Source organism: Elephas maximus, chromosome 23, assembly GCF_024166365.1.
Source record: "Elephas maximus indicus isolate mEleMax1 chromosome 23, mEleMax1 primary haplotype, whole genome shotgun sequence".
Taxonomy (NCBI): Eukaryota; Metazoa; Chordata; class Mammalia; order Proboscidea; family Elephantidae; genus Elephas; species Elephas maximus.
Genome location: NC_064841.1, coordinates 67794906 through 67822669, shown reverse-complemented (window position 1 = coordinate 67822669; position 27764 = coordinate 67794906). Strand labels below are relative to the sequence as shown.

Genomic DNA, 27764 nt, shown 5'->3' with positions numbered 1-27764 from the left:
ATTCGAGCTAATACAAGAATTACATGTTCTATTTCCTATTGTAAAGTATTAGAGAAATCTAAAATTATAATCATCATTTCGTTGACTATTGTTTCACTGATATAAAAGAGGTAACAGGGTGGTTTCTTATAACACATTACTCAAGCAGAATTTGCAAATTACTATGCACTTCAAACAAAATCTTAAGGGTACTCTCTGCCCAAAACAAAGGTTCAAAAACATTCACATGAATAAAAGTAGAAAACAAAACTTTATTTGGTGAAAACTTTTTAAAAGTCCCAGTATGAAGTAACAAAATCAACAACCTACAAATCTCTTTCAATCCTTTGCATTTCAAGCAAAATATTCTCTTCAGAAAAATGACCACTTCATAGTACGTGACCCTTTCTGTAGGCTCAGCACATGTGAGTGGATAAATGGATACAAAATTCAAAAGACAAAAAACTGAAAATATTTTAAAAATAAGATCTGGACCCTTTCTTTGAGGTGTATTGCAATATGGTTACCAACATATTCAGCACCTTGTAGCAATCAAGTTACCGATTGGAGTCCTGGAACAAGACATCCTGGTCTTTTGTGAGTCACAGGTTAGCATTGGAAGAAAAATCTACAGCAGGTAGAGAGAACTCAAATACAGGAAATTCACACCTTCTTAAAATGTAACACTCACTTTTAACAGCTCATCGTCTATATGGTTTAAAGAAACAAACAGCTCAGAGTTTGGAAATGGAATATGGACAGCTGTCTTATGAGTGGCTTGAGCATCCCCAGTGCAGCTGTAATGCTTTTGTCACCAAACGACCCCATATCGAAGGGCCAATCAAATACAGCATCTCATTTTGCATGTGACCTTGGGTATAAAAACTTCACATTCCCTTGCTCTTTTACTCTACCCCCTCCACCCCCCCCAAAAAAGTTTTTATTCTGAATTTACAGAAGTCTTCCGAGACCTAAAGCTCTTGTCAATATTTGATGGTAACATACCAAGTCAAGAAAGTCAAGAATATCCTGAATCAATGCGCTAAGTCATTCTCTTGCACCACTAGAAAAGATCAGTTTCTTGAGTCTCTTCTCTTTTGCCTTTTAATTGAGAATCCTGAGAAAGTTAACCAGCAAATCAAATGAGTCAGGCAAGATACTGCTACAAGCAAAAGAACTACCAGACTCACTAAATAATTTTAAATGAGCGTTTACTGTAAGAGAAAAAACTAGAAATTGACGGCCCCAACTTTTTTTTAAAAGGGCAGATGGTCCCTTAACTTCTTGATCTTAGGATAAAACTGTCTAAGGAATGAAATCATTTCATGCTTGAGTATTTCATGTCTCGATACTACTATGTGAATTTGTGTTTGACTTTTTTTAGATAGCAGTCATAATTTAATTGGATTTTGTGAAACTTTTTATTCTGGTTGTCCATATTACTCTTAACTTTAAAAGGACAATAATCTAGGTTTATCTGCTCATATATCTGAGGTTATCCATCGTAATCATATACAAGCTTATTTACTGGAGAACTACAAGATTATGTTTGTACCACAAAATCTATTCATATGTACTGCAGATTAATAAAATCTCCTACTGTCTTAACACAGCTGTAGATACCAGTTGGATACACCAACTAGTTGGATACACCAGTTGTTCAGAAGCCAGCACAGTCAATCATTCCCTTCATAATCACTGTAACCCTGGTAGCCACTGTTCCTTCTCTCATGGACACTAGACACCTTTTTCCACGAGGAGTCCTGATGGAAACTGGCACTGAAAGACCGGCCCAGCCGCCCATGCTGCTTCTTGGAGATGTTGTCTTCACTCTCGGATTTGGCGATTCCCTGGGCATGCGGTGGAGGTTGTGATTCTTGTCTAATGGTCCCGAATGGAAAGCTCCAAAGGCCAAATCTTTGCCAGTGAAGTCTCTGGAATGCTATGATGCAATGCAGATTTCCCCCAACCTGAGAGGAAAAAAGAGTCGGGTGAAGAAAATGAAGGGGAATTACTTGTACTAACGCTTCACCTGCCTCAGAATAGTACTTTACCCTTCAGACATCATCAGTGTGCATTCTCCTGCATTGTTCCTGACCAGCTGCCTTCATGAAATATAACAATGCCCACAGGAGCCCTGGTGGCGCAGTGGTTAAGCCTTAAGCTGCTAACCAAAGGTCAGCAGTTCAAATCCACCAGCCGCTCCTTGGAAACACTATGGGGCAGTTCTACTCTGTCCTACAGGGTTGCCAGGAGTCAGAATCGACTTGACAGCAACAGGTACAGGAGCCAAAGCAGCTTCCCCCACATGCCTTTACCCTTCACACACATCTCCCCACCTGCCTAATTTAAATACCAAGACAGTTCCTCATAATCTTTTATATATTCTCTATATATTAGTAGGGTTATATCCATGGAATGTCTACTCAACTCACAGTATCTACCTTTCTCTGACAACTGCCCCCAGCAGCCTTATTTGTACCACATGACTCTGTCTCATGGCCATAGTTAATATGGATCAGAAGTAAACACTCAACCCAAGCTAAGCGAATCTTTTCATTCCTTCTCAGGACTATAAAATTAGCCTTGAGGCAGGCCAGTCCCAGTATGGACTGTTCACCTGAAAAGGAGACATAAATTGAAAGAGGATGATCTTCAGAAAGTAAACAATCAGACAAAAAGAGACAGGAATAACATATACCCCAAAAACGAGTGAGGCTGACTAGCTGCTTGGTCCATCGTTCCAATATCTGGTAACAACCTGTTAATGGATTATGTCCCCCAAAATGCCTCTTATCTTGGCTAGGCCATGATTCCCTGTACTGTGTGGCTGTCCATCATTTTGTGACCTAATGTGATTATCCTATATGTTGTAAATCCTAACTTCTCTGATGTTCATGAGGCAGGATTAGAGGCAATTATGTTTATGAGGCAGGATTCAATCTATAGGATTAGGTTGTATCTTGAGTCAATCTCTTACAAGAGACAAAAGGAGAAGCAAGATAAGGACATCATGCCACCAAGAAAGAAGCACTGGGAGTGGGTGGCAACCTTTGGACCTGGGGCCCCTGTGCTAAGAAGCTCCTAGACCCAGGGAAGACTGATGATGAGACCTTTCCCCAGAACTGAAAGAGAGAGAAAACATTCCCAAGGCATTGGCATCCTTAATTCAGACTCCTAGCCTTTGAGACTGTGAGAGAATAAATTTCTGTTTGTTAAAGCCATCCACTTGCGGTATTTCTGTTATAACAGCACTAGATAACTAAGACAACCCCTTATGAGTCCAGGCTATACTCCTTACCCTTGGGATTTAAAGATACACCTCTGCCCTTAATTTTCCCGTTTGTATTTAAGATGGTCTGAACTCGGTTTGTGTTGCTTACAGCCTAAAGAGCACTGAGCAAAATAATTTATTTTCGGTCAACTGGGAAATAAGCTCAGGTGCAATGGTGTTCTTACCTTCTTTGTTTTTCGATACTGCAGTCCTCTCTCTAAGTGCCGGATATCTAGATATTCTGGATTTTGAGTGTTTAGATCAGTAACAATATCTGCCCATCTAGAGTTAAAAGGAAAGGATAAAGCACAGGTTTAAGTCCAAAATACCACTGTAACGGAACTTTTCACATGAGCTAATCCCTACAATATTATCATGGAAATAATTGACAATAATTTTCTTATCTCGGGATTGTTCCATCTAATAAATTTTAGTAAATTCTTGTTTTTAAGACAAATCTGTTTTTTTCGACTAATGCTAAGGTTTTCAGTTTTAAAATGGTAGATTTCCTATGAAATAAATATATATCAACATGTTACAGGGCATTCTGCAGGCTAAAGGAGAAATATTCCATATTTCCTTTTTAACCAGAGTCAAGTAAATTTTTAAAAGATTTAAGGTTAACATATCTTTATTCACAGACATCATGATTGTGTAGAAAATCTAAAGGAATTACAAAACAATTACTATGATTAATATGTGAATTTGGTAAAGATGCAAGATTCAAAGTCAATATAGAAAAATTAACTGTAATTTTTGCACTATCGGCAAAATGAATAAGGGCAATGAATAAGGAACACCAAAGAAGAGTTGACGCCTTTGAATTATGTGTTGACGAAGAATATTGAATATACCGTGAACTGCCAAAAGAACGAACAAATCTGTGTCGGAAGAAGTACAGCTGGAATGCTCCTCGGAAGCAAGGGTAATGAGACTTGTCTCACAGACTTTGGACATGTTGTCAGGAAGGACCAGTCCCTGGTGAAGGACATCATGCTTGGAAAAGTAGAGGGTCAGCAAAAAAGAGGAAGACCCTTAAGGCGATGGAGTGACACAGTGGCTGCAATAATGGGCTCATGCATAGCAACAACTGTGAAGATGGTACAGAACTGGGCAGTGTTTTGTTCTGTTGTACAGGGGGTCATTATGAGTTGGAAGCAACTTGACGGCACCTAACAACAACATCAGCAAATATTTTTTTTTTCAAATCCATTTACAATAGCCTCAAAAAAAAAAATACTGAGGAAAAGTTTTAACAAAAGACATACACGACTCTATACTTGTGTGTCTTTTGTTAAAAATATAAAACCTTGCTAAGAGAAACCAAAGACCCAAACAAATGGAACTATATACATAATGAAAGATTGGAAGACTTAAGATGTTAACGTTCCTTGAACTAACCTATGAATTCTATGGATTATACCCTAATCAAAATCCCAACAGGCTTTTTAACAGAAATTGACAAGTTGATTCTAAAATTTACATGGAAAAGCAGAAGTCCTAGGATAGCCAAAACAATCTTGAAGAAACAGCAGCAAAATTCATAGGCCTCATACTACCTAATTTCAGGACTTAGTATAAGCTATAGCAATTGAAACTATGGTATTGGTGAAAAGATGGACAAAAAGATCAGTGGAACAGAGAGAATTCAGAAATAGACCATAGATACAGTCAATTTTCAGCAAAGGCACCCACAAATTAAACAGGAGAAAAAAAATCTTATAAATAAATGATGCTGGAATAACTGGATAAAAACTGGGGAAAAAAGTGAAAGTTGATGTTTACGCCTCATACCACAAATAAAAATTAACTAAAATGGCCCATAAATCTAAACATAAAAGTGAAAATTACAAAGCTTCTAAAAGACAGAAGATTATCCTTGTGACGATGGGATAGGCAAAAATTTCTAAAAGAGGCCCAAAAATGCACTAAACGTAAAAGAGCAAAATAACTAAAATGGCCTTAGTAAAAATTAAGAACTTCTGTTCATCAGAAGACATCACTAAAGGAAAAAGCAAGTCACAGACTGGCAAAAAATACTGACAAAACATATGTCGAATAAATACTAACAAAAAGACAACCCAGTTACAAATAAAATAGGCCAAACACTTGAACAAACACTTCACAAAAGAAGATGTAGAAATGACCAGTAAGAGCATGAAAAGATGTTCACAGTCATTAGAGAAATGCAAATTAAGAGCACAGTGAGATTCGATTTTACACCCACTTTGTTGTTAGCTGCCACAGAGTTGGTTCTGACTTAGAGGAACCATATATACACTAACCCACTGCTGTCAAGTCGATTCTGACTCATAGCGACCCTATGAGACAGAGTAGAACTGCCCCAAAGGGTTTCCAAGGAGCAGCTGATGGATTCGAACTGCAATCTTTTGGTTAGCAGCAAAGCTCTTAACCACTGTGCCACCAGGGCTCCCTAGGTACACTAGAACAGATTTTCACCAGTATTAAATGTCATTCTTTTTGAATTTAGCCCTATGGACACTCCCACCCAGAAACCTGCTAATCTCAAAAAGAATGACATCAAATATTGGTGAAAATCTGAAGAGCACCTGGAACTCTCACATATCGCTCGTGGGAGTATAAAAGAGTACAATCACTTTGGAGAACTCTCTTCATCACTCCTATAAATCAGCAATTCCACTCCTAGGTGCTTAAAAAAGAGAAACAAAACATACATCCTCTGAAAGGCCTGTGCAACAAAATGCGATATATTCGTGTAATACAACGGAAAATTACTCGGGAGTATAACGGAATGAAACTCTGAGACAGGCTACAATACAGATGAACCCTGAAAATACGGTAAGTGAAAGAAGCCAGTCCCCGAGGACCACATATTGTATGATTCCATATATATGAAATGTCTAGAACAGGCAAATCCATAAAGATAGAAACTAGATTTAGTGGCTGCCAGGCCCTGGGGAGGCTGGGAATGACTACTGCTGGGCGTGGAGTTTCTTCTGAGGGTGCTGAAAATGTTCTGGAGTTAGACAGTGGTGACTGACGCACAATTCTGTGAGGAAATAAAAACTATTGAAGTGTACATTTTGAAACGGTGAACGTTATGGTATGTGAATTATCTCTTGATAAAGTTGTTATTAAGTTTTAATAAAAGCCTTGTACATGAATGTTCCCAACAGTTTTATTCATAATAACCCCAAACTGAAAAGAGTTTAAAGGTCCATCAACAGCAGAATGGATAAACAAACTGTGCCGTATTCATACAACAGGATGCTACTCAGCAATAAAAAGAGAATAAACTACTGATATGCATGACAAAATGAATGAATCTCAAAAGCATCATTTAAGTGAAAAAAGCCAGACACAAAAAAGTAATATATGATTTTATTTACATGAAATTCAAGAACAGGCAAAGGTAAAGTGATGGAAATCAGAACAAAGGCTGTCCATGGGTATTGATAGGGATGGATAAGGAGGGAACTTTCTACAGTAATGACAACAACAACAACGTTCCATATCTCAACTGGAGTGGTGATTACACAGGTGTATATGTTTATCAAAACTCACCTAATTATATAATTAAGATCTGTGCATTTAACCATACGTAAATCTTTACCTCAATTAAAGAAAAAAAAGGAAGTTTACATACTTTTTACAGTGAATGGCAGGATGTTTTCTACTTGATTCTCCAATTAAGATCCAATACTCTACTTCATGTGTTGAAAGGGGGCCCCTGCTAAATATAAAATACATTCACAGTATACTTAATGAAGGTCACTGGCTCCCTCGAGAATACTGCTTCAGCTATATTTCAATAAAAGATACATTAAAGTTTATTCAAAGATGGCATTCATTAAAGCTAGAATAGATATTAGAGTTTAGGTTTGGGCAAACTTCTGAAGACCATGAAAGAGAAAAATTAAATTTAGGTCTTAGTCCCCTATTACAAAATCTAGAGCAAAAAAGTTGAAATAGTCTACATCTCAGATCCTAGGAGGGGGAAAAAAAAAAAACTTCTAGCACAATTAGCTAAATGCAATTCTGCAAAAAAAAAAAAAAAAAACACTAAAATGTTTAAAGAATGTATGGTTTCAGCAGTCTGACCTGATGTAAGGAAATCAAATCATCAAGTCTCCTCAATTTTAAGGACTAAATATTTCTTAAAAGCAGTCAATAATACACTTCCTGGTGAACTATCGACAAACAATACTCAAGGGCTTACCTGAATGCTTTATTAGCTTTGACAGGCGTTGCTTCAAAGCCAATTGGACAAAAATAATGGTTTTGGCAATGATAGATGTAAGCCAGTGACTCATCTTTCAATCCATGGGTTAACTTTGACAAGGCCCCTGAAGCTAAAAACAAAAATGAACAAAATTGAGGAACCTAAAGCAATATCTATGCTTTACACGAAGGCCTAGTTAAGGATTTAAAGATATTACTTGGAATACGCTGACATTATACGTTGCCGTCGACTTGATTACGATTCATAGCGACCCTACTGGACAAAGTAGAACTGCACGTAGGATTTCCAAGGCTGTAAATCTTTACGGAAGCAAACTGCCACATCTTTCTCCCGGAGAGTGGCTGGTAACCACTGTGCCACCAGGGCTCCTTCACATTGACATTACTGGGGCAAAAATGAGAAGCTATTGAAAGGTAATAAAATATTTTAATAAGTTGATTTTCAGTTTTACTGTTTAGACAAGTTCAGATAGACTAAACAGCAAACTAAGGAACTGATATACTTGCTTACCAAGACCTTCAAGTAACACACATACTTGTCTATAAAATTTAATTATCGTATAAAACCTAGTACCTATTTTCTGGTGTACATAATGGTCCCTAAAAGTTTTTGAATAAGTACCCCAATATATTTATTTGTTTATAAATGATATACACATACTATTATACAAACGGAAACCCTGGTGGCATAGTGGTTAAGTGCTATGGCTGCTAACCAAAAGGTCAGCAGTTCGAATCCACCAGGCGCTTCTTGGAAACCCTATGGGGCAGTTCTACTCTGTCCTATAGGGTTGCTATGAGTCAGAATTGGTTGTTTGTTTGTTTGTTTTTTATATACGAATACGTCCTTATAAAAGACATTTTAAAAGCAGGAATTTTTTTAATTAGATTAAAATAAAGACAATATTTTCTTCTCATGCACAGTGATTATCTTGCACAGCCTCTGTGGTGCACACACCCCAATCTGAAGACCATGGATGTATATGGATAAATATAAACTCCAAATAAGAGACAAGTTCCAAAAATGCAAACCTTTGCACTAATACTTTAACCTTTCTACAGAAGGTCCACAAACTAGAGGGGCAGCTTTCATGAACCAAGCAATGAGAACATCTCTACAGAAATACACTGGAGTGCCACAACAACCCCTTAGAAGCTCTCCTTGTATATAGTTCTCATGACCATATTCACTGTCAGGAGCCCTGGTGGTGCAGTGGTTAAGAGCTCGGCCGCTCCGATGGTTAAGATTATGTGTCAACTTGGCTGGGCCATGATTCTAAGTGTTTATATGTAATCACTCCCAGGATGGAACCTGCCCTGAGTAGACAATCAGTTGAAAGGGAGTTTCCTTGGGGGTGTGGCCTGCATCCAAATACAAGCAGATCTTCTGGCTTTTCTGCTCACTCTGGATCCTGCCCTGCCTCCTGCTCATCTGACCTCTGGCTCTTGGGACTTGAGCAGTCAACTAATCTGCAGAACTTGAAATTTTTAGATCTTCATAGCCAGAGAGCAGGAGCCCAGCTCCTGCCAATCTTGAGTCCACCAGCCCCTGTGGCTACAGGAATTGAGAGAAGCCTCTATCCTGATACACGAACTCAGGATGTTTCAGCCTCTACAATCACGTGAGCCATTTCCTTGATATAAATCTCTCTCTGTATATATATTTATATGCTTGACTGGTTTTGCTTCTCTAGAGAACCCAGCCTAAGGCAGCCACTAACCAAAAGGTTTGCAGTTCAAGTCCACCAGCCAGTCCCTGGAAACCCTATGGGGCAGTCCTACTGTGTCCTCTAGGGTCACTATGAGTCAGAATCCACTGAATGGCAATGAGTTTTTATATTAGTTGTAAAGTAATTCAGAAGTATTACCATAAGACACAAGTTTTACCAGCTCTCAGTACTTAAAGCCATTAACTGAGGTTTCATTAACTTGCATCTGCTGGAAGAAAGTAAATTATTCATTAACGAATAGCCCATTAAAGCTGGAAATTCTAATAATAGGTGAAGTAGATAAAAGCTTGCAAATCACACTTCTAATAATTGACTCTCTGGACACTGAAATAGCTGAAGACCTAAGAACAGCATGCTTAATAGATGTAGCAGCGAGCCAAGGAGACAAAAGTCCCCATAATCCCGCCACACACACCTCCAATACACACACAGGCACAGCTTGTGATCCGCATCGAGAAAGTAACTGGCCTAAACTCTTTCTTCAAGGTTTCCACTACACTGTTCCCATGGACTTTTACTCTATGACCTACCACCAGGGCTTCACTGTACCGCAAGGGGATCTTTTCTGCTACAATCTCCCTTTCATAATGACAAAAGAAAAATAAGTCTTTCTGCATTTTGTGGTTGAATTCCCAAGTTAATTTAAACTCAGACACCCAAAACCAAAAAAAAAAAATTGACTTCGAGTCAATTCTGCCTCATAGTGACCCTATAAGACAGAATAGACTTGCCCCCATAGGGTTTCCACAGAGCAGCTGGTGGATTCAAACCGCCAACCATTTGGTTAGCAGCCAAACTCTTAACCACTGTGCCACCAGGGCCCCTGACACCCAAGGGCAGCTCTAAATGAAGAATTCTAAGAACTAAAATTTAAGAGTTGCTATTTCATTTTCCATACTGAGAGTGATTGCTAATAGGTTCTAGGAGCACGAACAAATATAAATGTATGGATTTAAACTCCTTATAAATTCAATCATTACAAAAAGATGTTTATACAAATAATTGGCTTAGACAAATTCTTGAAATCATTTCAAAATGGTGAAAATGTCAAATGGAGATTTTTCTCAAGTAACTTAAGCTTTTAATAAAAGAACTTTTACTGTAATTTTCTAATGGAAATCTTTAGTTATTTCACACTTTCTTCCTTTCTTAAGTCAAATGTAATACAACAGCTGACTTCTTGATTGTGACTATGAATAGTTGTAATTACTTTAACGTCCTGGAATAATTCAGGATTTCAGAGACAAATGAGATAGGGAAGAAAGTTTGCCCCCATTAAATATCCGCATCATTTTGTCTGTTGCGAATACTCTTCACCACATCCTGGTCTTCTAGAAGGCATGAAGGAGGTTTTTCTTCTACGGAGGAAAATTTATGGGCTTAATAGAGTTAAAGCCCATTGCCTTGGAGTTGATTCCAACCTATAGCGACCCTAGAGGACAGGGCAGAACTGCCCCATGGGGTTTCCAAAGAGCAGCTGGTGGATCTGAACTGCCAACCTTTTGGTTAGCAGCTGTATCACTTAACGACTGCACCACCAGGGTTAGCTGCTGCTGAGAGATGTTTTGCTCTAACTTCAAGGCATAAAATAACAACCTGACTGATTTAGATAGAGATCAGCAAACTTTTTCTTAAAGGGTCAGATAGTAAACATTTTAGGTTTGTAGGTCACAGGCACTATTCAACTCTGCCATTGTAGCACAAAAGTAGCCACCAAAAACCAAAACCCACTGCTGCTGAGTTGATTCTGACTCATAGCGACCCTATAGGACAGAGTAGAACTGCCCCATAGGATTTCCAAGGAGTGCCTGGTGGATTCAAGCTGCTGACATTTTGGGTTAGCAGCTGTAACTCTTAACCACTATTCCAGCAGCTGTAACTCTTAACCACTATTCCACCAAAGTTTCCTAAAAGTAGCCACAGATCCTGCTAACTCAGAACTGAAGCCACTCCTGAAGTCCACGTATCAGCCAAAGATTGGACAGGCCTTTATAAAGCAAACAACACACGTAAGGAACATGCGTCTTAGTTCAGTCAAGTATACGAGAGCAAATGGGCAACACCTGCCCAAGAGCAAAGCCAAGAAGGCAAGAAGGGACAGGAAAACTGGACGAATGGACACAGCGAACCCTGGGTGGAAAGGGGGAGAGTGCTGACACATTGTGGGGATTGCAACCAATGTCACAAAAGAATCTGTTCATAAATTTTTGAATGAGAAGTTAATTTGAACTGTAAGCTTTCACTTGAAGCACACACACACAAAAGTAGCCATAGAGAAAAGCAGCAACAGGCAATAGGTAAGCTAATGGGTCTGGTGGTATTCCAATAAAATTTTATTTAAAACAGGAGGCTAGTCCATGGGCTGTAGTTTGCCAACCTCTAATTTAAATCAATACTCTTCAAGCTTTTTTTTTTTTTTAACATGAAACTCCTTCTGCAATGAAAACATACAAGGCAGGCTAGTCCATAAAAAGGAGCAAAGCAGAGCTGCTGTGGTCAAAAAGGAGGTAGAGAATCTTGGTGTTCAACCTTCTCCCTGACCGGCCCCTGTGGTACCTCCACAGGATTCCTAGGGCTCAGCTGAGCAAATTTGAAAAATCACTGAATTTCCCATCACCAGAAGAACAAACTCTTGATAAGTAAGATGAGAATAGTTCTCAAACTTGACCATGGAGGGCTTGTTAAGACAACAGACTGCTGGTACCCACCCTGAGAGTGTCCGATCCAGGAGATCTGGGGGGAGGAGGGGGAACCAAGAATTTGTATTTCAAACAAGTTACAAGATGATGCTGATGCTGGTCCACGGACCATACTTTGAGAGCTACTGGTCTGAGGTAACAGGAAATTTTAATTTAAATCAATAAGTGATTTTTGAGCATCTACGAACTATATGGTGCCCTGGTGATACAGCGGTTAAGAGCCACAGCAAGCTTCGGCTGCTAACCAAAAGGTCGGCAATTCGAATCCACCAGCTGCTCCTTGGAAACCCTATGAGGTAGTTCTACTCTGTCCTATAGGGTCGCTATGAGTCAGCATCGACTCGATGGCAACGAGTTTACTAACTATATAGGTACTACAGTCAGAAGACAAGTAATACACAGTACCTCAAGCTACTCTAGTAAATAATTTTAATATAAGGTGGAATAAGATGGTGGCATAAAAGAGGTACAGAATTCAAAGGAGAAAGAGCACATCTGGTTTGAGGAATCAAGAAGGGGCGACATTCAAGATGGAACTTGAAGTAGTAGTAGGATTTCAACAATCCAGACAGGGGAAAGAGCAGGAGAAGAGAACAAACCCACCGGGGGCGGGGGGGCGGGGGGCAGGATATAATTAGGGAAGAGCAAGCAGTCTAGTTGCGAACAGAGTAGGGGGAATGACAGTATAGAGAAGCCTACCGTAGGGCACCCCCAGAATTTCAGGACAAGGTCAGAAAAGGTCACCCTCTGAAATAAAAAACAGTAAATACAAAATTTACTACAGTAAGGTGGTTATCCAAGACGTAATTCTGTATATGTTTATTCAGTCCAAAAGCAGGTATATCTAAAAAATCTGAAACTTAAGTCACAAGGCAACCACTACCAAATGCGGAGCTATGATCTCATTGGTGTAAAGAAAGGGGAAGAAAATAATGAGAAATTAGGTGGTCTACTAATGGTATAAAATCTTAAAGTTGGAAGGAACATTTGGATGAAAATCTTTTAAAATTCCAGAATACCCGTTGCCTTCGAGTCGGCTCCAATTCATAAAAAAAACTAAACCTGTTGCCTCTGAGGCAATTCCGACAGACAGGGACCCTCTAGGACAGAGTAGAAATGTGCCATATGGTTTCCAAGGAGCGCCTGGTGGATTCGAACTGCTGACATTTTGGTTAACAGCCATAGCTCTTAATCGCTATACCACCAGGGTTTCCCTCCGATTCACAGCAACCCTAAGTTTCAGAATTTAAAAAAAAAAAGCTCTCTCCAGGGTTCTTGTAGTATTTTATTATATTCCATTAACAAATAAATTTTATTACTTTTGGAATTTGAGTGAATTTGTATATCTGATGTTTCTTCTATACTCAGAGTTTCCTTGATATCAGCTTTTCTTTCATATCGTAATTTCTCCAGGATTTATTGCTTCCCCTGATTTAATTTTACTGATCCTTCTCTTCATAGATCCTCCCACTCCATCTAGACACCCGTGATGCCAACACAACAAAAGCCAGAAACTACTCCAATGAAATCCTTCATGATCAGAAGGCAATAAGGTGAGCAAGTAAAAGGAATTATGAGTGTTGCACTGTCTAGGATGTAGTCTCCCAGGGTCCTACTCATAACGCAGTCTCAGGACACGAACGTCAAAACGGTATAGCAGTCTTCCGTTGCAATGCGTGGTTAATCACCTCCATTGATTCTCTACCTCCAGGCATATAATTTGGTCTAAAAATCCACACTCCATTAAAATTGATAAAAAGAAATTCCTACAAATCAGTAAAAAATTATCCTGAAAAGTTCTTAATCATTTGCTGAACACTTATAATGTAGAGGAAACCCTGGTGGCGTAGTGGTTAAGTGCTACAGCTATTAACCAAAAGGTCAGCAGTATGAATCCACCAGGTGCTCCCTGGAAACTCTATGGGGCAGTTCTACCCTGTCCTATAGGGTTGCTATGAGTCGGAATTGACTCAATGGCAAGAGGCATAATGTAGAAGACAATGTTCAAGGTGCTAATAACATAGAGACAACGATTCACTTCCTATCCTTAGGAACAAGTTAAAGCAAAACCAAACCCGTGGCCGTCGAGTTGATTCCAACTCATAGTGACCCTATAGGACTGGGTAGAACTGCCCCATAGGGTTTCCAAGGAGTGGCCAGCGGATTCCAGCCGCTGACCTTTTGGCTAGCAGCCAAGCTCTTAACCACTATGCCACCAGGGCTCCAATTAACATCTAGAACAAGTTGACATCTAGAAATTTGAAAAATGGCTCAAAGACTCCAGGAGATGGCCCAGGACACCACGCACTGTGATGAAAAGCGGTGACTGGGCTAATTAATACACAAGCGACAATGATATATTTTTAGGGTATGGGTAAGGAGAGAGCAGGCACTAGCCAGATGAAAAGACAAGCTAAAGAAAGGGGGATTTTTCTATATCTTTAGAAAGGGCACTCCAAAAGAAGACAGCCAATTTGGGGATGGAGAAAACAAAATTCTCTTTTAGAAGTTTCCTAATCTGAATTTCCTAAATTCCTGTCTCATTCCTCAAACAAGGATTCATTAAATTAATTTTTGAACACCTAAATACCAGGCACTGTGATGCATAAATGAATAAGAACTTGGGCCCAGTCCTCAAGGACGGGAGCTTGGGTTTTTCTGGAAGAAATCATCAGGTATACAAAGAATTACCTAGCAATGAAATAAAAGCTCTACTAGACACACACAAAGTGCTGTGAGAAACCAGAGGAGGGAGGGACTTAATTCTGCCTGGCAAGCAGAAGAAAAATTCTGCCTTCCATTTAAGTTCAAGACTGACAGATGAATAGGAATTCACCATGGTTAAGAAAGACGAAATACATTCTACAGCATTAGCAGGGCATAAAGGCCTGAAGATGAGCTGCTGTATGTTGTAAAGAAGAGGGTAACACAAAGGAGCCTAATGTGGCTAGACTAGAGACTGGGAAGAAGGCTGGAAAGGTATTCCGAAGCCAGAGACTGGCTTGGACTTCAACCCCAGGCCAGGGGTTGGTGAACAACTGCCTACATGCCATCTGGCTTGCAACCTGTATCTCAATGGCCAGTGAGCTAAGAATGATTTTTACATTTTCAAATATCTAAAGAAGAAGATCTTGTGACACGTGAAACTTACATGAAATGCAAACTTTGTGTCCTTAAATCAAGTTCTACTGGAATACAGCCATGTCCACGCACTTACATACTGTCTGGCTGCTTTCAGGATCCAAGAGCAGGACATCCTCTGGTCCGTGAAACCAAAAATATTTACTGTCAGGCCCACTGCTCTAGGTTAATGATTTTCAATGTGGACACACCCAAGTGGTTGCACAAGATGATCCCTTAGGGGCTAGGAACAAAATATTAGAACACTTAATTATATTTATTATCATATTTTAAAAAATCAGGCTTTACTAATGTTTATTATGTGGATTGGCCCTGGCATTCACATTCAACACCAAAAGGTCAGTGCCGTGTCACACACAGAGTATCCTGAAGGAAATTGCAGGAGTACCACAATGATGGTGCTAGCTTAAATTACCAATTACTATAACAATCTTGGATGCACAATTCACGCCCATGGAAGCAGCAATCAAGAAATCAAATGACACGTTGCACTGGGCAAAACTGCTGCAAAAGACCTCTTTCAAGAGTTAAAAAGCAAAGACGTCACTTTGAGGACTAAGGTGCGCCTGACCCAAGCCGTGGTATTTTTACAGTCACCTTATATGTATTCAAAAGCTGGACAATGAATAAGGAAGATCCAAGAAGAATGGATGGCCTTTGAATTATGGTGTTGCAGAGCCCTGGTGGCACAGTGGTTAAAAGTTAAAAGCTCAGCTGCTAGCCAAAATGCTGGCAGTTCGAATCTACCAGCTGCTCTTTGGACACCCAATTGGGCAGTTCTACTCTGTCCTATAAGGTAGCTATGAGTATGAATCAACTTGACAGCAAAGGGCTTGGTTTTTTTTTTTGAAGCATACTGAATATACCATGGACTGCCAGAAGAACGAACAAATTTGTCTTCAAAGAAATATTGCCAGAATGCTCCTTGGAAGCAAGGATGGCGAGACTTCATCTCACGTCTTCAGTCCCTGGAGAAGGACATCATGCTTGGTAAAGTAGATGGTCAGGGAAAAGAGGAAGACCCTCAATGAGATGGGCTGACACAGTGGCTGCAACAATGGGCTCAAGCATAATAAAGGCTGTAAGGATGGCACAGGACTGGCCAGTGTTTTGTTCCATTGTACACAAGGTTCACTATGAGTTAGAACTGACTCGACGACACCTAACAACAACAACGTGACAACCTTGCTTTCAGTGAACTTCTTGGTAGTCAATTTACAGAATACAAACTGTCATAGGTGTATATTTTATAATATCTTTAATAAATATAATCATTATAATAATTGGAGAATGACCAGAAAAGAGGTTGCAAAGATAGAGATGAATCATGCATTCTTCTTGAACTTGACTTTTTGAGCTTAAAAAAAGTCATGTATCCCGGACATGCCAACTGGATGATAGTGGCTGCCAGTAACATTCATCCTAGCAGACACTTAAAAAAAGTAAACTAAAAATAAAACAACCACAATAAAATTTATGCTAAGGAGAGACAGAGCATTTTGGGTAAAAAAAAAATGTTTAGAAATGATGTTTCTATTAGTACATAATTTTTTTGTTGAAAATGATGTGCGTTAAGTCTACAAAAAAAAAAAAAAAAAAGCTCTAAAATGCACTGAGTAACACTGCCAGGGAAATAACAAGATACTGGATAAAATGTAAAAAGACCTGTTAAGATACATATGGAAGAGGCCCCAGAGATTAACAAAGGAATGAAACTAGAGATCCTTGGAGCTAAGTGAGCTTTAAAGCTGGTTTTTGTTCTGAAAGTCTCTGCCAAACCCCAGAAAATATAGCTTTACTTTAATAACTCCATAAAGTATGCAATACAGAAACTAACGTCTAGGGATTATCCGAGATGGAGTCTAACAGAGAATGTCATGAAAAGCTGGGACGCCATAAAGCAACATACCTTCAGTGTAAAAGTAAAGGAGAAATAAGCTGACCGCACAGAAGAGAGAGTAAAGAAATCTTCCCCCTTTGAGTTTTGGTATGGAAGAGGCAGAAAAGCTTTCCCTGAGAATTCATAACCATAAGCCAGTAAAACTCATGCTACTTATGTGGTACAAAAAAGTCCTCGAGAAGAGAAACAAAAACACTTCCGGATTGATAGTAAGTATTCCAGGAAACAGGCAAAATTAAATGGAAATCTCTGGAGACTTTTATGACTCTTAAATTCAATCCAGGCCTCAAAGACGTCTTACAGAAAAAGACCCAGTAAAATAGATTACAGTTTAAAACAATTAAACAGGGAAGGGGAAAAGGCACCTCAAGTGAGATCCAACAGACTCGAGACAGCAGAATCAGATACATAAAAATTTCAGATATTAGATCAAACAGAAAAAAAATAAAAAAGGCATGAAAACAGGAGTAAGGAACATGAGACTATTTTTAAAAAAGAAGTAGAGATTTCTAAAAATGAAAAATATTCAATTTTTTTTTTTTAACTCAAACTCAAGGAACAATTTAAAAAGCAAACTAGACAGGGCTGAAGAGAAAAATTAGCAACCTGGAAAACATATCCTTTCTCAGTTTTTAACTGCCTGATCAGTTACGAGAGGTGTGTCAGCAGTCTCACCAGAAACAGAAAAAAATACTAATATGTCATTTAAAGCTGCCCTTTCCACAGGGACAGGCCCAGTGCAAATGTACAGAATTCAGTCAGTAAGAATATCGAACATTTGTTGTTGAGTCCTTACTGTGTGTCAAACATGGCGCTAACTACATTACAAATATATATCCTTTTACCATCACAGCAACCCTATGGAATGGCTGCAAATATGGAAACCCAAGGTCCACACTGGGGCTCAGCAAGTGAGGGGCTAAGTGACTTGTTCAAGGTCACAAAACTAGTACATGTAGGAACCAAGATGTAAATTTCAAGTTTGCCTAGCTCTTAATCAATGTAATACACCAGCTATAAAAACCTGTTGCCACTGAGTTGATTCCAACTCATAGTGACCCTACAGGACAGAGGAGAATTGCCCCACAGGGTTTCCAAGGACTGGTTGGCCAGCTATAAAAAACCCAGAACCAAACCCAATGCCATCGAGTCGATTCCAACTCCTAGAGACCCTATAGGACAGAGTAGAACTGCCCCATAGAGTTTCCAAGGAGCACGTGGCAGATTCAAACTGCCAACCCTTTGGTTAGCAGCCATAGCACTTAACCACTATGCCACCAGGGTTTCCTGGGCAGGTATAGGTTATCAAAAATACATCCTACTCTATGTTCAATCCTAAACCTTAGTAAACATATACCCTCTCTGTAGTACAATTTTCAGATTTATAAAATCAAAAGATTGTGCCAGTTTAAAAAATGGAAATTTTCAAATAAATATGCTAATGAAATAAAACAATCCTTAGAAACCCTTGTGGTGTAGTGGCTAAGAGCTACGGCTGCCAAGTATAAGGTCGGCAGTTCGAATCCACAGGCACTCCTTGGAAAGCATATGGGGCAGTTCTACTCTGTCCTATAAGTTCACTATAAGCCAGAATCGACTTGACAGCAACGGGTAAGTAAAACAATCCTTAAAATCAACTCCATAAATCTCTGTTATTATATAACAGATCATTATAAACCTGTTTCCATAAAGCTCAGATTATTATATAGCAGAACTCGGTCACTTTCACAGTCCATTATCCTGTTTGTATGTTATTACACGAGAACTTGGCTGCTAACCCAAAGGTCTGCAGTTCGAGTCCACCAGCCACTCCTTGGAAACCCTATGGGGCAGTTCTACTCGGTCCTGTAGGGTCCCTATGAGATGGAATTCACTTGATGGCAATGGGTTTGGTTTTTGGTTTACCAACAAATATTCTAAAATCCTTCCATTCCTTTACAGGGAATTCCATGCTGCTTCCTGAACATTCTACACATGCACACACATGTGTTAAAACGAAACAACACTGTGTTAGAGTAGTGCTTATGACATGTCTTAAAGTCCTAAAAGTTCTGCATGCAAAGATGAGAAGAGGTAAAATTGTTAAACTATACATTGAAAAGTTCCCTGCAGATTACAGATTTCTCCCTTACATAAAGTGAGAGAAAAGTAACAGACTATGTTTAGGGGTTACATATTATCCCTTGACGGCCAATCTTTGAGATATATCCTAAAGCATATATGTATGTACATATTTTTTTTTATGGATGGGGGGACTTGAGTATGGGTATTAAATCTTCCCTATGTTTACCTACCGGTTTCTCCAGCTGTCTTATTCTTCCCATGAGGTTTATACAGAACATAAGAACATCCTTTTACATGGAAGTGGTCATTAATTTGTCGAAACCATCTGAAAATAAGAAGAAGATTTGCTTATAGCAACAGTTCTATAACGAAGATGGCACTATTCTAATTCTAGAGAAATTTAGGCATAGTCCAAGTTTGGCATGTCTACTAGAGGTTGGGGCCCCAGTAGCTAGATACATGGTGTATTATGTAACATATATCTAGAGTATTACTTCTTTATAGACCCAGAAATAAGGTATTGCCTCTAAGTCGGGGCTTCCTACCTCATAAGTGTTGTATTTCCAGTGAAGGGGCCAAACCTAATATCTTCAAATGGGGGTTGAAAGCCCAAAATGTGTAAAGCCTCTTCTTGGGTAATAGGTGGAAGACTACAAAAGAAACATTGCCTTTCATTTTACAATTCCAACCACACACAACTTGAATGTCTGTCTGATATGCAAACAACTTCAGTAATATTTTTAATTAAATTTTATTTCATCAAAAATAATACATGCATGTATTTTAGGATAAAAGGCTTATTAAAAAGTACAGCAGTTGTTTCTTAATTTATAAAAATCTATTCTTAAAAATCTTGCATTATAAAAAAGCAACACCAAATTACTTCTGAATTTGAAATTGGGGGATACCAGTAAATGGACATACTTACTTTCCAGCTCCCATTGTGCTATATAAGAAATTCCAACAAGAAATTAATGAGGAGATACCACAAGAAGTCTTATATTGTGGCCGGCTTATGCAGTACCTGAGAAAATAAAAGGCTGTTTTCTTCACTTGAATGATTATAAGTTACACATAATCGAAATATCTAAACCTCATGATAATGAAAAGTGTTAGCATAATTACAACTTTGATCATGTTAACCAATGTACAATCTTTATTCAGTTAAAATACTTTCATATTTATTAAATACCAGTCATACATGCATAACAATAAATAATGCATTTTAATAACAATGGCTGTTTGACCAAATCCTAGTTAAAGTTGATGTTATAATTAAAAACTACAGTTTAAAAAATTAATTCTATGCAACTTTAGACACCAACTATTTAAATTTTTATGTAAACTCCTAGTTGAGCTACATGCACAACTATCTGAAACACCAACAATATTAGAGAAAACAAAACTCACTCCCCCCATGTACCAGCTTTTCAGAGAGATTAAACTCAAAAAATTCATTTATTATCTACTTTTATGTCCATTTTGCTATGAGTTGGAATAGACTCGACAGCAATGGGTTTGTGTGTGTGTGTGTGTGTGTGTGTGTGTGTGTGTGTGTGTCCATTTAGGGGCCCTGGTGGCTCAGGGGTTAAATGCTGGGCTGCTAACCAAAAGGTCAGCAGTTCGAATCCACCAGACGCTCCTTGGAAACCCTGTGAGGCAGTTCTACTCTGTCCTATAGGGTCACTATGAGTTGAAAAATTATATATTTATAAAATATATGCATATATATTTATGTATATGCATATATAACATTCATATTGATATATACACAAATCAACAATGACATATCTTATCCATACACTGATCATTAAGAACCTGAGATACAAAAGATAATAATCGCCATTTAACATAAGATACAAATAACCACGTAGTAAAGAGTACAAACTGGTTTATAGCCACGGAAGAAAAAAGACAACGTTGCAAAGAATGGGAATTCCAGAACACTTAATTGTGTTCATGAGGAACCTGTACATAGATCAAGAGGCAGTTATTTGGACAGAACAAAGGGATACTGAGTGCTTTAAAATCAGGAAAGGTGTGTGTCAGGGCTGTATCCTTGCACCATACCTATTCAATCTGTATGCTGAGAAGCTGGACTATATGAAGCACAGGGCATCAAGATTGGAGGAAGACTCAATAACAACTTGCGTTATGCAGATGACACAACCTTGCTTGCTGAAAGTGAAGAGGACTTGAAGCACTTACTAAAGAAGATCAAAGACCACAGCCTTCAGTATGGATTACACCTCAACATAAAGAAAACAAAAATCCTCACAATGGACCAATAAGCAACATGATGATAAACAGAGAAAAGATGAAAGTTAAGGATTTCATTTTCCTTGGATCCACAACACCCATGGAAGCAGCAGTCAAGAAATCAAAAGACACGTTGCACTGGGTGAATCTGCTGCAAAGGACCTCTTTAAATGTTCAAAAGCAAAGATGTCACCCTGAAGACTAAGGTGTGCCTGACCCAAGCCATGGTATTTTCAATCATATCATATGCATGTGAAAGCTGGAAAATAAATAAGGAAGACGGAAGAATTCACGTCTTTGAATTGTGGTGTTGGTGAAGAATGTTGAATATACATACCATGGACCGCAAAAGAACAAACAAGTCTGTCTTGGAGGAAGTACAACCAGAAAGCTCCTTGGAAGCAAGAATGGCGAGGCTGTATCTTACATACTTTGGACACATTGTCAGGAGGGATCAGGCCCTGAAGAAGGGTATCATGCTTGGTAAAGTACAGGGTCAGCAGAAAAGAGGGAGTCTCTCAATGAGATGGATTGACACAGTGCCTGCGACAACGGGCTCAAGCATAAGAACAATTGTTAAGGATGCCACGGGACCACACAGTTTCGTTGTTGTACATAGGGTGGCTATGAGTCAGAACCGACTCGATGGCACCTAACAACAACAGTAGCACACTTTTGAGTAATTTTGTTTATATCTATTTGCAAGGCTCTTTAAATAAGAATTCTTACTCACAGAAATGACCCTGGCTTTAAAGTGTTTGATTATGTAGTTCTCATATTTCAGACTGAGAAGCTAACTTCTGTAAGTGCTCATATATTCACCGTTCTAACAAACATTCTGTTGTATAACCAAAATTCCTACACATGGATTTGGTGCTCATCATCGAATGTTTTCCATGGCTTTTCCATTCTTGATATTTTTTTATTTTCCAATATCTGGGTTGGTTTAGATTCCTTGTTGAGTAATTAAGAGCTTGTAAGCGGTGCATTCCCTGAATTCTTGTATGATTACAAGTCTGTAACTTTAACACTCTAATAATAATCTGAAAATAAAACTATTGAATAACTGTTTCTCTCCCTGAGAAATTTAACTCCACTGTAGCCAGGCAGCTTGTGCTGCCATGGTCAAGACGGAGGCCAAAGGGGTATTTTCTTTCTGCGTGATTTATTTTTCTACCTGGATATCCGTAACTATTTATGGTTGAAGTTCAGTAACTCCACCAGAATACGCCTTAGTGAAGAGTCTGTATCAATTTTCCTTTCCTTGACACAAGCTGCCCTTTCAATTTGTAGACCTGCCTTACTTCAGGAATATTTTTTCAGTGTGTCTTTTACGTATTTTCTTCTATTTGTTCTGATCTCCTCCTCAGGGATACCAGTTATTCATACTTGGATCTTTCGTCTGTTATCCATATTTATCTATTCTAGAATCATTTTTATATCTTTATTTTATACCATTTGGTGATTTCATCACACCTGCCCACCACAGACTTATGTTTTTCACTTTTGCTTTTTTTCTTTTTGTTTCTAATGTGGCTTTCATCATTGTAATGTCTTTCTTTTGCTTCTGACATGATTTTCTTATCTGTAATACTTTTCTTTTTCTCGCCTACATTTCTTTCCAAGATGTATGAGTGAGTCGTTTTTGTTTATAATTTTTATACACAGGTATGAAGTGGCTTCCTGAGTATCACTCATCCTTACACAGAACTAATTATTATGGAAGAATGTTTGGAGAACAGACCTGAAAATGGGATCTGAGACAGCCTGAACTTTATTTCAGGTTTGTTGTCTTCAACACCAATGCTGTCACGTCCTTTCTTAGTTTTAACTCTGAAGAGGGTAGAGGTGTTCTCACACCAAAAATACAGGCAGCCTGTTTCGCTGTCAACACCTTCCACCCAATTCACGAGAGGCAGTATCCTCAGCTGGGAAGGTAGGTGGTAAGAATAAAGTGGCCATGAGCACGGTGCCTTCTTCTGCAATTTGTCCCTGCATTTCTGCTGTGCTGAACTAGATGCGTACAGAAAACTCCCCTGCTTCTGCCTGGATGTGACTGCTCACACCCTAAATGTAGTCACTCTATCCTACGGGTCACTGAATGGGCCTTTCAGGACCCTGAAAGGTACTTCTAAGGAACCCTGCATCGTTGGAGGCTGTGGCAGTCTGTGCACTCTTAGCAAGTTCTCTTAGTCCAGGGTGCCCAGATGGGATAAACATGTTTTGGAGCCTATGGTTTGGAGACATTGCTCTTCGTTTCAACGAGGATGGAATTCTCCCTGTTTTTCATTTTGTTGGTAGCGTTCTTTTCATGGGTTTGAGAGAAGGAATAACAAATACTCTTATCCTGCCATATTTAAATTCCCTCCTTACATTTTAAACACCTCACATATCCTTGGGATCAACCCTAGATACCCTATTAAAGCTAGTTTTTCCCCCAATTATGTTTTATCCTTTTAAGATTCAAGGTGGTGACTAATCCATCAGGATACTCCTCAGTGTTTTAGTGAGAACAAAAAGGCCACCAGGAAACTGATGGGCAATTTACTTGTGACCTTATTCAAGTAACCTCCTGCTTTAGTTGTTTAAATATAAGTGTGACGTACCTAAGAGATTTTCGTGACAGGTAGTTAGTTATTACATGCTGTATGGTCTCGGCTGCTAACCAAAAGGTCGGCAATACAAATTCACCAACTGCTCCTTGGAAACCCTATGGGGCAGTTCCACTCTGTCCTACAGGGTCGCTAGGAGTCAGAATCGACTCAGTCGCAATGGGTTTTGATGGTCCACCCTAATGAAGGACAATTAATTCATTTACTTACTCTTTTTTTCTGCTGTGAACATATTTGCCAGAGTTCAATCTTTAGGACTGTTTTACAAGTCCATTACTATATAGTATTTTATGTGTTACAAAAATAACAGTATTATGTGCACACATATATTCTTTCTTATAACATTAAATCTGGTCTTAAAGTTAAAAAAAAGAGGAGGCTTCCTTCAAGAATTTTTATACTTCTTCATCAAACCAGACTTGTTTACTGATATTATTCATACCAGCTTTAAACTTTTACTGACATTCTACTACCTTCTATGGCTCTTTCCATTCCCATCCTAATCCTATATTCTAATTCTCAATGGGGAATAAGCTTGTTATCTTGGTGATCTTCCCCTCACGTTATTTTTCCCATCTGTCCTTCCTAGTCTAAACTCTTACTATGTTACATGTTACACTATTAAAATATAATTATTCATATGTGTTGTCAAAACAAATCTTAAATCCAAGAGACAAGAAGCAAAAATGGGCAAAGTTTTTCTCAAAAGAAATTAACATTTATGTTGCTGACTCTGGTGTCTCTTCTCCAATATCCCCTACATACTACTACCAATTTACCCTTATAAAATACCCTTTTGCTAAGAAATCTTCCATGGTTGCCATCTACCTCAGAAAAAAATCTAAATCCTTAGCCTAATAGCCAAGAAATAGATCATGATGTGTTACCAAAAAAAAAAAAAAAAAAGAGAGAGAAAGAAGGAAAAGACTTGCGAGTTTGACTCTCTTTAGTTTCAATATCTGCCATGGGATGTTGGGCAAGTTTCTTAGCTTCTTCTCTGAGCCTCATTTCAGATAAGCTGGTCTACTCACTATTATCAGCTTGCCATATAATTTCCTACCATCTGTTCATAGACCTTTTGATTCTCCCTCCCCTCACAGGAGTTCTATTTGATCCCTTAAGACCCAGCTCCTTAGTAAAGCCTTCTGGCAATCATTAACTCCTGTTATGATTGAATTGCATCCCCCAAAAATGTGTATCAACTTGGGTAGGCTATGATTCCCAGTATTGTATGGTTGTCCTCCATTTTGTGATCTGATGTGATTATCCTATGTATTATAAATCCTAACCTCTATGATGTTAATAAGGCAGGATTAAGGGCAGTTATATTCACGAGGCAGGACTCAACCTGTAGGATTAGGCTGTATCTTGCATCGATCTCTTTTGAGATATAAAAGAGAGGAGCAGGACCTCATGCCACCAAGAAAGAAAAGTTGGGAGCAGAGCACGTCCTTTGGACCTGGGGTCCCTGCACTGAGAAGTTCCTAGACTGGGAAAAGATTGAGGACAATGACCTTCCCCCAGAACCAACAGACAGAGAAAGCCTTCCCCTGAAGCTGGTGCACTGAATTCAGACTTCTAGCCTCCCAGACTGTAAGAGGACAAATTGCTGCTCGTTAAAACCACCCACTTGTGGTATTTCTGCTATGGCAACACCAGATGACTAAGACAACTCCTCTCATGCTGATTATTTATTCATACCAATCAACTGGGAAATGATCAAAAATATTTTTCTCTCCTTGGTCCCATCTTCTCAACTAGATTTTAAACCTTGGGAGAACAAAGGCCATACTTTGTGTATCTCTGTATTCTCTGCCCACAAAAAAGGGTTCAAGCTAATATTTCTAAAACCTCATACAAAAGAGTTAAAGAAAAAAAAAAAAAACTCAGATCAAGAGGTTACTAATATTTACAAGCTATCATGAACAAAGCATTTACTCTCTAGAATAAAAGCTATATCCAGTTGACAAGCTCTTCTTATCAGAAGAATGCTAACTAATAAAGGTAGAAGGAAAGACAAAATTCTGAAAGATCACCATTTTGTAGTAAAGATTCAAGCAAGGATCATCGCTGAATTTTGCTAAAAAAAAATTAGGCAAAAAGTTGATGGGGAAGAGATAATTAGCACAATGCCACTCTATCACCCCACTGATTACATGATGGTAGAAAAAGGAAAAAAAAATATACGGGATAATGTAGGAAATATGGGATAGGCTATCTGTCACCATGTTAATCTCATAATCACTCTAAGAATCTCTAATGCTGAATGACAAGACATGAAGTGCCTCCTGCTGCAATACTATATGAGGTACACAGCATCACCCAGGCAGTGTTCTTGCCTTAAGCAGAATCTAATCAAGCCTTTGTATCTACTTTCCTGTTTATAGGAGGCTGGATGAATAATTTAGAAAACTAAACGGAAAAAAATCAGACGAATCCCAAAGGTAGGACATTCTACAAGACATCAGCCCAAATCTCTTCAACAAGTCAATCTCCTGAAAACAAAACAAAATAGTGGGGGGTTGGGAAGTAATGGGAGCTGTTCTAGACTAAGAGACTTGTGGATTACAACAAGCAATATAATGTATGGCTCATGGCTGAGTCCCACTTTGAACAACCAAGTGTGAAGACATTTTTAGTACAATCTGGGAAATCTGAATATAGCCTGGAAATGAGATATGAAGTGAATAGTGTTCATTTTATTAGGTATGACAATAGCATTGTGGCTAACTGTTTTAAAAATTCATGTTTTAGAGATGCATTCTTAGGTAATTTCAGGTAAATGTGTTATCTGTACCTTACTTTAAAATTCTTCAGCCAAAAAAAAAAAAAAGACACATAACTATAAAAATTTTTACAAATATTAAGTGCAGAAAACAGATACGTGGAATAAACATACGATTCTTATGATTAGGAAAGTCTGGACAACAACAGCATAGCTCAATATATTTATCTACTTTAGTCATCTGTGGTACGCTTTGAATACTTAGAAATCCTAGAAACAATGTTAGAACTAAAAACATTTATTATGTATTACTGTTACACAGCAAAATTATTGCCAAAATATATACTTTATCCATATTTTAAAAATAAAAAACTGTCATAACAACACTACCATCGTCTGAGGTCTAATACTTTCCGCTGTTTAATATCTTCAAGAGGAAAATGCTGAGGACATTCTCTCTGATGTCTTCCTTTTTTATCTGAAGTCTTTTTCTTAGAAATTTGTTTCTTTACATTGCCTAGAAAACAACAGCATAAGATAAGCAAAATGTTTAAAACAAAGTAAACTGCCATAACAAAATCAGTTATGTACCAGAATTTACAACTATCACTAGTTTCAAAATATTTGCCAACACATTTGACACATGTACCTTCAAGAATACTCCCCCTAAAAGATGAGTCCAAAGGACTAATGGACCACATCTACCATGGCCTCCACCAGACAGAGTCCAGTATAACTAGATGGTGCCAGCGACCACCACTAACTGTTCTGACAGGGATCACAATAGAGGGTCCCAGACAGAGCTGGAGAAAAATGGAGAACAAAATTCTAACTCAAAAAGAAAGACCAGACTTGCTGGCCTGACAGAGACTAGACAAACCCCAAGAGTATGGCCCCTGGACACTCTTTCAGCTCAGTGATGAGGTCATTCCTAAGGTTCACCTTTCAGCCAAAAGACTGAACAGGCCCATGGAACAAAACAAGACTAAAGGGGCACTCCAGCTTTGGGCAGGGACTGGAAGGTAGGAGGGAACAGGAAAGCTGGTAATAGAGAACCCAGGGTTCAGAAGGGAGAGTGCTGACATGTCGTGGGGTTGTTAACCAATGTCTTAAAACAGTGTGTGTACTGTTTGATGAGAAACTAGTGTGTTCTGTAA

The 27764-nt window shown here is 38.6% G+C and overlaps 1 protein-coding gene across 6 annotated transcripts in view; it reads right to left on the bottom strand.

The window, feature by feature from the left end:
- Nucleotides 1-260: 260 nt before the first annotated feature.
- BIVM (basic, immunoglobulin-like variable motif containing) overlaps nt 261-27764 on the bottom strand; it is a 43519-nt gene continuing 16015 nt past the window's right edge. For all 6 annotated transcript variants that reach the window (XM_049867674.1, XM_049867673.1, XM_049867671.1 and 3 more), the window contains 8 exons: nt 26998-27124; nt 19940-20035; nt 19557-19661; nt 19242-19336; nt 7455-7587; nt 6882-6968; nt 3439-3535; nt 261-1949 (listed from right to left, as the gene is read on the bottom strand). In XM_049867674.1, coding sequence (XP_049723631.1) covers nt 1656-1949; nt 3439-3535; nt 6882-6968; nt 7455-7587; nt 19242-19336; nt 19557-19661; nt 19940-20035; nt 26998-27124 — 1034 coding nt within the window. In that variant the 3' untranslated portion in view covers nt 261-1655. The remainder of the gene's footprint in view (nt 1950-3438; nt 3536-6881; nt 6969-7454; nt 7588-19241; nt 19337-19556; nt 19662-19939; nt 20036-26997; nt 27125-27764) is intronic.